Source organism: Cynocephalus volans, chromosome 6 (assembly GCF_027409185.1).
Source record: "Cynocephalus volans isolate mCynVol1 chromosome 6, mCynVol1.pri, whole genome shotgun sequence".
NCBI lineage: Eukaryota > Metazoa > Chordata > Mammalia > Dermoptera > Cynocephalidae > Cynocephalus > Cynocephalus volans.
In genome coordinates this window covers 134,823,200-134,835,458 of record NC_084465.1, presented here as the reverse complement: position 1 = coordinate 134,835,458, position 12,259 = coordinate 134,823,200, and the positions used below count along the sequence as shown (strand labels likewise).

At 40.5% G+C, this 12,259-nt stretch overlaps 2 protein-coding genes across 4 annotated transcripts in view; both read right to left on the bottom strand.

Moving 5' to 3' along the window:
• HSPA14 (heat shock protein family A (Hsp70) member 14) overlaps positions 1-12,021 on the bottom strand; it is a 30,214-nt gene extending 18,193 nt beyond the window's left edge. For both annotated transcript variants that reach the window (XM_063100166.1, XM_063100167.1), the window contains exons 1-6: positions 11,859-12,021; positions 10,499-10,579; positions 10,342-10,424; positions 1,671-1,719; positions 1,431-1,536; positions 519-609 (exon numbers count right to left, since the gene is read on the bottom strand). In XM_063100166.1, coding sequence (XP_062956236.1) covers positions 519-609; positions 1,431-1,536; positions 1,671-1,719; positions 10,342-10,424; positions 10,499-10,579; positions 11,859-11,915 — 467 coding nt within the window. In that variant the 5' untranslated portion in view covers positions 11,916-12,021. The remainder of the gene's footprint in view (positions 1-518; positions 610-1,430; positions 1,537-1,670; positions 1,720-10,341; positions 10,425-10,498; positions 10,580-11,858) is intronic.
• Positions 1,519-10,411, bottom strand: MSANTD7 (Myb/SANT DNA binding domain containing 7). Of its 2 annotated transcripts, XM_063100168.1 has the most exons (5): positions 10,342-10,411; positions 7,499-8,226; positions 5,625-6,988; positions 1,671-1,719; positions 1,519-1,536 (listed from the first exon to the last, which is right to left on the bottom strand). In XM_063100168.1, exons 2-3 carry the CDS (start codon positions 8,058-8,060, stop codon positions 6,465-6,467), a joined length of 1,086 nt encoding a protein of 361 aa, XP_062956238.1. In that variant the 5' UTR covers positions 8,061-8,226; positions 10,342-10,411; the 3' UTR covers positions 1,519-1,536; positions 1,671-1,719; positions 5,625-6,464. The 2 variants fall into 2 exon arrangements, with proteins under 2 accessions (XP_062956238.1, XP_062956239.1); XM_063100169.1 differs by lacking the exon at positions 7,499-8,226 and having other exon boundaries at positions 10,342-10,409.
• Positions 12,022-12,259: the final 238 nt, after the last annotated feature.

The window sequence follows — 12,259 nt, the reverse complement described above, 5'->3', positions numbered from 1 at the left end:
GTAAATAAGGTAATTCTCTGCCTCAGAAACAACTTTGATGCTTGGCCAAAGCCCCGTATGGAACTCTATGCAGCAAAGCAAAGGCTTGCATGCTCACCAATTACATGGACATAATAACTTGTACAACTAAATACAACTTTTATTGTTTAGATGTTAAGATCTAAGATGAAGAAATAATCACAAATATTTTCTAAAATTGCATATTCTTATTCAGTTCCCACATAAACGTAATTACAGAAAACTAAGGTAAAGTGATTCATACATAGAAATTTAACCTTGAAATTAAAAATGCTTCCAATCAAAACAGCTAAGAGGCTATACCCCATCTAATTTTATGTTCTCAAAACATTTCATAAAAGGAAATGTTAATGATCATTACCATACTAAGTTATGTACAAATACAATTTTATTGCCTAAGGTATTTTCAAATACAATTTTGCCTTTTATTATTTAGTGATATTGTGAAATTTGTATTTCCTTTAATTAAGCAAATAAGATAAACCCCTTATTATACTTACCCAAGAGCATGTTTTTGCTTATCTCCAAAATCAAATGGAACAGTAATAACTACATCATTTGCATCTGAGCCCAAGACAGAATGTGCCGTTTCTGTATATTAAAAAAAATAAATAAATAAATTCTGATGACAGGAAAAAATGTCAAGTGATACCTTCTGAGGTTTATTAATTTATGCCAAAGATTTCACTAAAAAAAATTTCCAATTTGCTTGATTGCCCCACCCTGTCAATTTTCTTCTGTTGTGCTCTTAAATCAAGCAGTAGTTTTTGTGGTTTTGGTGATAGCTTGTAGACACAGAAGTAGTTCTTAGGCTTCAAAGTTTCAACCACCTTCCAAATTAGACTGGTTCCAAAGAGAATGAGCTTCTAACGCATCAATGGGAAGACACAACATCACGTTAATTCAATACATTAAAAGTCTGCCTTCCATCCTACAAACTTATAACGTAATTCTGGAAATTGAAGTAAGCCTCATAAATAATCTACTTTGGAATTTCCCAAATTGTTCCATAGAATACTGATCAGCTCAAGAGCCTTTGTATGAAGTGATGACAAAATCAGACCTACTTAATCTGCCTAAATTACTATTGAGAGTGCACTGTAAACCTTGAAGACATATATATATATAATATTCACTATTTACCAAATTTATTTGGCTGCTGAATCTTAAGAAGTTTTGAAAATGCTAATCTGGCCCAATCCATTTATGTTATTTATAGGGAAATCAAAGTCAGGAAGGTAAGTCATTTAACCAAGGTCTCACAGCCGATTAGCGGCCAATCCAGATCTAAAATTTAGGTCTCCTTACTGCTATCCACTCAATAACTCTGCTTCTCCCAAGATCCAAAAACACTAACATTTTTTTTAAGGTCAGTTTTTTAAAAGTTAATTGTTATTTCTTTTGCTCAATACCTTTCATTTTACTAAATATCAGTCTGGCAACATCTTCTGGATTAACAAATTTTGTTTCTTCTCCAGTATCTATTTTGAATCGTAATTTCCCATTTTTTTCAATGACCTATAAAAGAAATTATAATTGTGCTAAATAAGGAATAATTTTAATTAAAATGCAAGGCTTCAAATCAACATTAAATGTCATGACCTTGGTAATTACTTTGTGTAATAGGGAAGCAATAATAGAACCATACTCACTAAACATTTACTTTCCGTAATGTATTTCTGAGCTTGTGGATCATCGGAGCTGTCCATAAAGAAAGATAAAGAGAGCTAAGTATTAAAATCAGTATTGCAGATTTATAAGGTTTAAAGATGACTGCACTTTTCAATACCACTGAACAAATATTAAAATATAAACCAAATTATTAACTGCTTAATACTAAAAAAGTCTTCAAATGTTCCAGAAGACAGAATTAAATGGAGTATTTACCATGGTTAGAATAATTCTACTAATGTGTTAATCTTCGCATTTGAAAGTAAACAGCTCTTTCTTGTTTTGACTTTGCTATTAACAGATGTTATACATTTTGGGATGATTTTTCATATCAATTATTTGATATCACATCTTTTCACATCTATGATCCTGAAGACCCAATCACTGAGATGAAAAGGACATAAGATTGCAAAACTAAGGGCAAACCAGAATACCTAACACTATCTTTGTTGCTTGGTTTCTAAATATAAATCAACACCAAAAACCAAAAGATTGAGCAAAAGTATGAATGTTGTATATGGAAAGGTGCAGAGTACTATAGATAAGCATATATAGACAGAACTATAAGGTCCCACACAAAGTAAGTACTAAATAAATGTGTGTGGCAATGAAGAAGTTAAAACAATGGGTGTTATGCTGCTCAAAATAGTAATACCAATTTATGTGACTACAAATGTTTTCACATATACGAGGGTACTTCAAAAAATTCAAGGAAAGATTTGTATTATCTTTCAATTCTATTTTTCCATGAACTTTCTGAAGTACCCTGGTATTACCTGACTTGATCCTCACGACACCTAAGTGGAATATGTTTGGCAGGTATTATTTTAAAGATAAACAGGTTCAGAGAGGGGTAATGACTAATAAGCTAATATGAGGTAGAGCCAGGTCTTCTCCATCAGGCTACTATTGTTTATACTTTACCATACTGCTTCCCAGGAAAACTGTAAATGACCATAGTACTTCTGCCCTTGAACAGGGATAAGAATTTCTGATCCCTGGCTTAATTTCATCTAGAAATTAAGATGAAATCGACTAGTATCCTTCCAGTAAACCCTTCTTCCAAAGGATTGTGGCTATTAGGTTCAGAAACCAGCCTTAAATGTTTAATGTGAGGAACTGAAAATTAACAGTGGCTAATTGCTGAAGGGTTACAGAACAGCTGAGGACCTAACCCTGTGTAAATAAGCAGAAGACAAAAGGGGTTTCAATTCTGGTTTAGAACTCTAGAATACTTGCAGGTTCTTCAAACTTCTTCCTCTACCACTTAAAAAATCAATTAACGGAAGAAACAGGTAAGCAGCTTGTCCAAAGTCACATGCCAGGGCACACAGTCAATGGCATAATTGGCTGGCATCCAGATCTTCCATACAGTTTACTATCCTTTCTACTAAACCCTCCATTCCTACCTTTTCCTAAACCCAATATTTGGACTACATCCCAGACAAATATTTTAAGAGTAGGAAAAAAAGATAACATACGCCCATAGTGGGTTTTGCATCAATATTATGATTTCAGCATGACAGTTACTGGTTCAGTTTTCTTTAGAATAGAACTTAAGTCAACCAGGGTAATTTATCCTATTATGTGTAGGTTATTTACCACTCAGGCAAGGTAATTTGCTAGGAAGGATGTTGTACAGAATTTATAGAATTCATAGAAATAGAAAATTATTTCTCAATTGCCGTGCAAAGAGGGCCTCTCTCATGTGAGGACAGAAAGCATATGTAGCTCTTAGGGCCACATATAGGGAAGACACTGGAGAGTAGTTAGCAGAGAAGTAGGAAGCAGAGTATGGAGGCAACAAAGGATCACAGATATCATCAGAAAGTAGTGAACTGACCCACAACTACATACAAATAGAAACTTTATTTGTCCACACAGGGATTAAATTAGTTAACAGAAAAACGATGGTGGTGGGAGGCTGATACACACAGCACCTCATTTACATCATGGTCCTCAGGAGGCAGAGTTGACTGTATCACAACCTTTGCCAGCAATGCCATTTTCTCCTCCTCCTCAAATCTCTCTCACAGTCAGCGGGCCCATGTGCCTGGCACACGCCAGTACTCATGTGCTACAGGGTCTTCTTCCCCACTCCTGTTACATGATAGAGCCTTACACATCTACAAGCACTTTAACATTCACCTGCTCATTTGATCCTCACAACAGCCCTGTGAGGTAGGTAGGACAATGGTCAGCTTCCCACTGCAGAGATAAAGAGCCTGAGTTACAGAATGGCGAGACTTGTCTCAGGTGGTGCAGGTAGTAGCGGTGGGACCTTGGGCGTAGGCAGGATTCCTGGTTTGCTTTCTTGCACACAGTCTCTACTTGTTGCAACTTCCCTCCCCTTAATGTTTTTGGCTTGTTTTTCTGTTCACTTCTTCAGAACCTTTCCCTGGAGTTCTATCCCCATATTAAGGTAACTTTACACATTAGATTTTCACAATACTACCTCCAAACTTCTGTTCCTTAGCACTTCTCTCATCTCAAATAAATCCCTGCCTATGTATTTTGCTACCATTAATAGATTTATATAGTACAGGTCTAACTCTCCTTCAAGTACTTCTCTGTTTTTCCAGAAAATCTACTATCTACATTAGCATTATCCAGTAATAACTGATACATATCCTTCCATATAATGGCCTAAAACAATTGCGACAACGTATATATATGTATCCATTTCAATGTCTTAATATCTGCTCCTTTAAAGCAAGAAATCTGTATGTCTGGTGTGGTACTCAGTTTGTAAGTATGTTAATAAAACTAATACCATAGAATGCTTCCTTATAATTGTTACCAGTATTTCAAACATACATTAATATGCTGCTGTGATTGAAAATATTACAATTAAACTTCCATTTTCATTTTGCCTTTTTAAATTATGCTATTTAAAATATTTTAAAACTGGAAAGTACTAGAAAAAAATCATCTAGCACAAATCCCTCAATTTAAACACCAAGGTCAAGGGTTCAGATCTGCATACTGACCAGCCTCCAAAACAAACAACAAAAAAACCAAATCTCTGAATTTAGAAATAAAGAAACTAAGGCATGAAAAGGACAAGTGATTTGCCTAATGAAACCAACTGTGACAGGATTAGAATCCCGGAGTTATAACTAGATTCCAGTGTATTCTACCACGCCACCTGCCTCCCACATCCCTCACTCATTCATCAGAGCAGCTTGCGTGCATCTATTCAGGGTTCCAGGTATGGTCCCACTGCTGTTTTGACCACAGCTCCACCCATTTGTAATTCTAGCATGTAGCTAATGAAGCACCCATGCCTGCAAAATATAAAACAAAACCTTTCCCAACACGCCCACTTTTTTCCCCCAGCTTCTAGATTGAAGGAAAGCTTTTTAAATCCCAAAGATTCCTATCTGTATTTCCTGAAAGCACTAAGTAAACCATTAGAAGGTTTAAGTTAGTTTAGCAGTAGCCAGTAATGACTTCCCTTCTAAAGTAAATTGGAAGTGTGGCTTATTGCCTTCATCTCTCCCAAAGAACTGTGTCTGTGTGTGTGCAGGGAGTGTATTTGTTGAGGACTTGTGCTTAAAAGGAGTTCACCACTGAAGACTGTCTTTATCCACACCATCCTCCAGTGCCCTCAAAGCTGAAGGGAAAACAAAGCTGTTTTCTTCCACCATATGCCATTAACTCCGTGAACTTTTGTCTACACCATATGAGAAAAAGTGACCTTGGAAAGTTCCTTAGAAAGAATGTTTTCTAGGGCTTGTCCTCTATAATATACTAGACAAGAAAAAACAAAAAAAAGACACTAACAGAAAAGGAATGAAATTAGCTTAAAGCACATCAGAAACTGATATAATCGAAATTGTTTCCACAATGTTCAAATGGCAACCAAAATTTAAAGACATAATTTAAGCCTATAAAGGGACCCAAATAATATAAAATGTAAAAAATGTACTCACATTTAATATTTTATAAAACAGCCAATATTTCACTATATCAAAGACTGTCAATATGAGCCATAACATACTATTGTGGCTCCTCTTAATTATATCCTTATATTTGGTAGGAGTATTAAGAGCTGGTAAAGTGAAGGAAAGAAAGATGGTTTGACTATTAGGTGTGCTTACTAGTGGATAAGTCAGAGACACAGCAGTGAAAATATTAAGAGACAAAGGTACAAATACATGTTGTGCTTATACTAGTCTAACGAGCCACAGAATGATTTAAAAACTTAAGATCTCCAACTCCATGAAACAGTCAAGTTAAACTAGTAAAGGAAAGATTCAAGCAATGAGGTCATGGTATACAACCATACTTCTATATCTTGTAAACTAATGTGCCTCACCCTAGCCTTACTTCAGCCAAGGTTGTGTGCATTAATAACTTAAATGTGTATAGTGCTTTTAAACTCTTTCACATCTATTAGCTATTTAATCCTCACAACAACCCTGTGAGGTAGGCAGGGCAGGAATTATTATCTATATCCCCATTTTACAGATGAGGAAATTGTTGTAGAGAGGTAAATGAAATTGCCTTACATCAGTGATAAAGCCAGGACAAACTAGCTCTCTTGGACTTGGCTCTATTCTAAGACACCCCTCACACTTCTGAAAGGTCTTTCGATTAGTGGAAAATCTTGGGAAAAGGAACCAGCAAGTATGTTCCTACTACTCCGCATATTAATGGTTCATCCACTCTTTCTTCTCTGTAGACACAGAAAAGGAGCCAGGGTACCAGAAGGCAGGTGTTGGAACTAGACTTGTACCAGTTTAGGAAATATACTCTTTTGTAATCAGTTCCTAGCTTTTGGTATTTGAAATCAACCTCTGAAGCAATTTCTCAAGCCCTAGCTGAAAAGCACCAGTTGCCTCTTCCACTGCTGTCGCCAATCGTCTGACCGCGATGACAGCATCCCTGCGAAGCTCATTGGCAGTGTCCTGCTGAGCACTGGCCTCCTCACCAATAGCAATCAGCCTGTCCAGTTTTTCTTCCTCTCTCTTTGAAAGCTCTCGTGCCAATCTCCTGTTTTCTGCCAACTCAGCTGCAATAGTCCTGGCCACTGACCGCCTTCTTCGCCTTGCCCACCTTGGAGGGGGCTCACTGGTCACAGGCCTATCCCCACCAGAAACAAAACCAGCTCTGGAGGAGGAGACTGGAGGCCGCAGTGTGGAGGCTATACCAGGAGTGTTTCGGCCGCTGCTGGTGCAGGGACTGGGCTCACTGGACACACCCAGTCTGGTCATGGGGCTGCTCTGACATGGAGCAACTGCACCTCTGAAAAGGTTGTGGGAGTTGCTGTAGCTGGGGGTCCCTTGAGAGCACCCTGAAAAACAAAGCAACAATGTTGCAAAGAGGACATTCCTGCTAAGGAAATGCTTGGAGCCAGCAGCAGAGTTGAGAGACAATTATAAAACTACAGCAATTCCTGGGAAGGCCTCTTTCCACAAGGGACTGGGAAGAATTCACTTTCTTAATCTGGACATTTTGGCCTGTTGTAATCATTCCTCCACAACTTCCCTCTTGCCTTCCTTAACCCGTTCCCACATAGCTATCCAACACGCTCTATACCCACACACTCCTAAGTATCCATTATAAATAAGGCCAAAACTAGTTTGGCTCTAAAGAGCACGTCTAGGTTTAAGGAGTTCTAACATCTCATATACCTAGGGTCATAGCTTTTTAAAATCTGGAGCCCTTTATCTTACTATTAAGTTTTTAAAAACCGGGTGGGGGAGAATTAGGGACTATACTGAAGAAGACACTATCCAACATATACTGCTGTTTAGAGCCAAGTGACTCTGTGACCCCAATCTTTCACATGCCTGGGAGTTACCTGCACCCGAGGATTCATCCCAGGAGTCCTCGAGGTCACTGGTTTCTTGTATCCGGTCACTGATTCTCAGGTGACAATCCTCATCTGATTCCTTAACTGTTTTCAAGATAGGCTGATGATCAGCTGCCTGAGTCCTTTTTGCTTTCAGAATGCTGGTTCCCTCTTTCCCTGGGGTGTCAGAGGCCACTAAGTTCTGATCACAGTGCTCGGCCCAACCAGTATCCTCCATTAAGTTGTCTGGGTCAGTCACTATCTGATTTCGGAGAAGTTGATCCAACGTATCATAAAATGGACAATGTGGTGGATCACCCATGCTTGTGGCATGGGCAACATAGGCCTTTAAATATAGTGCCTTCAGGACTTTAAACTTGGAGCGGCACTGACGTTCGGTGCGGCGGAAGCCTTCCTGCTGCATTCGCTTAGACACAGCCTGGTAGACATCTGCATTATGATGCACAGTCTGGAGGCGCTGAATATACTCTGCCTCTCCTAATATGGAGAGAAGAGTTCGTGTCTCCTGTCTGGACCACCGGATGCCGGCACTGCTATTAGTACTGGCCATAGTGGATTGAAAAGGAAGGCTAAGGAAGCAAGCTCCTAGGCAGCAAGGTGTAAGTTTGAAGGTGTGGGGAAGCTCTGTGTGCTCTCAGTGTATTTCCAGAAGCCCGCCGATTCTTCCCGCTCAGGACTAATTGTTGAGAAGCCAGGTCCAAGGACCGCATTTCTGGCTGGAAGGCCACAGGGGAATGAGAGTTACAGGGAGGGTGTAAGGACAATTTCGGCAGCAAGTTAAGTGGTGCTACCTGTGAGTAGGTCATAAATAGGAGTGAGGCGAAGACTGAGAACGCCCAGCTTTCGGAGTTCATCCAGGATGTGTACTGGAATGGGGACTCATTGGCTTCGTAACAAAAGGACTGGCTACTCCACAAAGGGCCAAGTGCTTCCAAGGCTGAGACCTGGTATAACTATGCATCTGTGAAAATCACCATTTTCTGGTGAGTAGACAGGCTTAGGGGGGAAATAAGCTGGACTACGAGGCATCTAACTGTGGAGAAGTGCTAGCAGGACGATGGTGTAGCAATATGTCTGAAGGACGCTCTTCCTTTACTAACCTCCCCCTAAGTAACATGCTGTACGTATGAGTTATCCACCTGACTGTCATTATTGCACTCCTTTGCTAAAAGGTAACTTCCAGGGCCAGAAAAGAGAACTTAAGTTTCTCTGCTAATGCAAAGCTTTTTGCATAACACAGTAGAATACAGCCACATCAATACCATGATCATCTGTCCCCAAATAGCAGCATAAAACAAACGAGCAAAAGCATATTGCTGGCAACCAGGGGACAGATCTATGGAAATGTTCTGTATCTTGACTGTATCAAAGTCAATAGCCTGGTTGGGATACTGTACTACAGTTTTGCAAGATGTTACCATCAGGGAAGTGGTAATTCCAATAAATATAACTGATGTCTCTGTATTATATCTTACAACAGCATGTGAAACTACAATTATCTCAACACAAAAGGCTTAATTAAGAAACAAACAAATAATCATACTGTTGGCTGCTCAGTGATTCTGGCTTCCAGATCCATCTACAACTCCCTGTTTTTTTCCAGAGTTTATGATTTGAAAATATTTGACACCACTAATTTATTTTTAATACATCTAGTACTAAGTTGTGTCAACAGGTAAAAGGAAATGGGAATATGTACATTACAACAAAAATTTGAATTCTCTGCAAAATACAATAATTCTCAGCTTAGTGCATAGATATCCCAAGGAGAAAAATATCAAGCTCAATTTAACTAAACACAGGTAAGAGATAAAAAAAAAAAAAAAAAAAAAAAAAAACCTTTATGTATAAAATAAATAAATATTAAATTTAATCAATAATCTTGAAATCTTAAAATCAACACAAGGAAATTTCTACTTAAATTCTCACTAAACAAAGTAGAAAAGAAAGAACCTGGGGCTAAAAATTAGGAGACCTGAACTTCAGTCTTATCTAGTTCACTCCCCTTATTTGGAAATGCCACAACTTCCATGTGTCTTGATTTTCTCATCTATAATGGTAGGGACAGTACCTGCCCTACCAATTTTACAGGGATGTTGAGAGGATTAAATAAAATAATAGATGTGAAAGCACTTTGAACATTTAAAAACACTCTATCAAGTATTACTTCTCTAGTGAAAATTAAAACCCCTAATTATTATGGTAATCTATAATTTGAGGAGACAGAAGTCTGGGGAAGTCTGGGGAAGCAAGCCTCTTTAATCTTCTAATTAAAGTTACAATAGATGATTAACCTGATTCTTACATAAGACAGTAATTAAGCTGTTTCTCTAATGATTAAATTTGTAAGCCTACTGGAAAAGTTAGTTCCCAGAAAGTGTCACAAAAGACACTGAGGAAGAAAATCGATAGGGTCTACATAAATTATGACCAATTGTAATAGATTTTGCAAAATTCAACCACAGTGCAAAGAAGTCTTCAAATTTCCAAAAAATCTTTCACATTCCCTCAGTTAAAAAGGTAATACAAAAATGTGAAAAGTCCATCACTACCTCGGAATGACACAAATTATCAAAATTAGTGAAAGTTGACATTGATCAATACTAACAGAGTTCTTAGCAAGAAGCGAATGTGTGAGTGAATCCCATTCTTGAGAAGATCCAACGTTAATAATCAAAAGTAACAGCCTACTGGGATACTCTCCAAATGACTCAGTATAAAAAGCAACAACAAAAATAAACTGTGATGTTTCTAGTTTCATTTCATATTATGCTTAGAATTTATAAACACATTTTTATTACCATACTTAAAAGTATCATTTTATTCCATACCTTCTGCCAAGGATCTGCTTTACTTTCATCACGGTATTTGAAATATTTCTTATTCTACTTTGTTTTGCTGCCAGTCCAACAACCTGAAAAAAAGCAACACATTACAATGCACGTAACCCATAATTATTTCGAAGTACAAAAATGAGGGGAACACTACCTCTTCATTTTCTGAGTAAGCAACAACAGCTGGAGTAACTCTATCACCTGCGTCATTTGCAACCACATCAGCCCGGCCATCCTAGAGAAAAACACACAACTGTATTAGTTCTTTTGAAATAAAATATATAGTCTCATTAGACATATTCAGACATATGTGGGCCAGTGTTTCTTTGCCGTCTATGTAGAAACAAAAATTGCTATGGCAATATTTTAAACTTGTAGATTTAACTACCAACACTAATTTCCTAGTTTTTATAAAAGGCCAGTCCTTCTGTAGAAAAATGAAGAACCGCCTCACTTTTTCAGGCTGCTCTGCGTAGTCAACAATTTGATCAAACATAACAATCTTTCTATACACAATAATACAAATTTATTAGCACATCACCCTTTCTACTTCTATTCCCTCCTCCACAAATACATCTTTCTTCCCTTTTCTGGCACTAATCCCTTTGGTTTTTCCTCACAAATCATTTAACATTTAAACACTGGGTTAGTAGCGTGCGAGTTCATTACTATTGTTCCTTCAGCCTTCCCACCGACGAGAGGAAGGCCACAACTCCTCGTCAAGCTCTCTCACTTCCAGAACGGCCAAGTCTGTATAGCAGGCACAATCACCTGGCTTCACAGCCAGCCACGCTTCGCGGGATCAGCAGCTTCATTTCCCGATCTCGGCCACCCCGCCCCTCCAGGTATAGCACGTTTGGGCCCAGCTCAGCGCGTCCTGTAGCCCTGACGTCCCTGAGACTGCCCGCCTCTGGGTATCCTGGGGTACTAGCCTCTGGGACCCCTCCGGGCATCCTGCGGCCCTGACATCCCGGGATCCCTCCGTACATCCTGCGACCACGAAGTCCCCGGGACCCCTCCAGGCATACTGCGGCCCAGACGTCCTCGTGACCCCTCCCGGCATCCTATGACCACGACGTCCCGGGACCCCTCTGGGCATCCTGAGGCCCTGACGTCTCCGTTACCCCTCCCGGCATCCTACGATCATGACGTCCCGGGACCCCTCCGGGCATTCTGCGGCCTTGACCTCCTAACCCCTCCGGGCATCCTACAGCCCTGACGTCCCCGAGACACCTCCGTGAATCCTCGCGACATGACGTCCTCGGGACAACTCTGGGCATCCTGAGGTCACGACATCCCGGGACGCCGCGCGCCGGGGTGACCACACGCCTCCATCGGGGCGCAGCGGGCTTTCCTGAGGAGTCGCGGGGGACGAAGCTCGGCCGTTCGCCTGAAAATGTCCCCGCAGCAACGCCACTCGCGCGACATCCCTAGGCCGGCGACACGCCATTCTCAAGCCTGTAGATGACCATGCGCCCAGAGAACTAGGTGGCCGGCATGAAGCAGTCCCTCACCTTATAGACGGCCACACAGGCTGATGTGCAGCCCAGGTGAACTCCGATGGCCGCCATGAGGCGGCAGGGACGACAGCGGCGCCGGCGGTAACGAGAGATTCCCCCAGCGGCAACAGCTACTGGCAGCCGATTGGCCCCATCAGGCACAGCGGAGAACACGTTCCTACCGCCCACTGCGCCGACTCCGCGCGTCTGCCTCCAGCGTCGCCACCAATCAGCGTGAAGGTCCCGAGCAGTCGGCGAATAGCTTTAGTGAGCCTGTCCTCGCTCCGCGCGAGCTGTACGCGCGTGCGATAGTGCGCATGCGCCAGCCTGGAAGGGAAAGGAAGAGGCTCCTTCGCTCCGCCCCCTTCCGAATCCTCCTTTCGTGAGAACCAATGGGAACTCTCAGTTGATTTGCG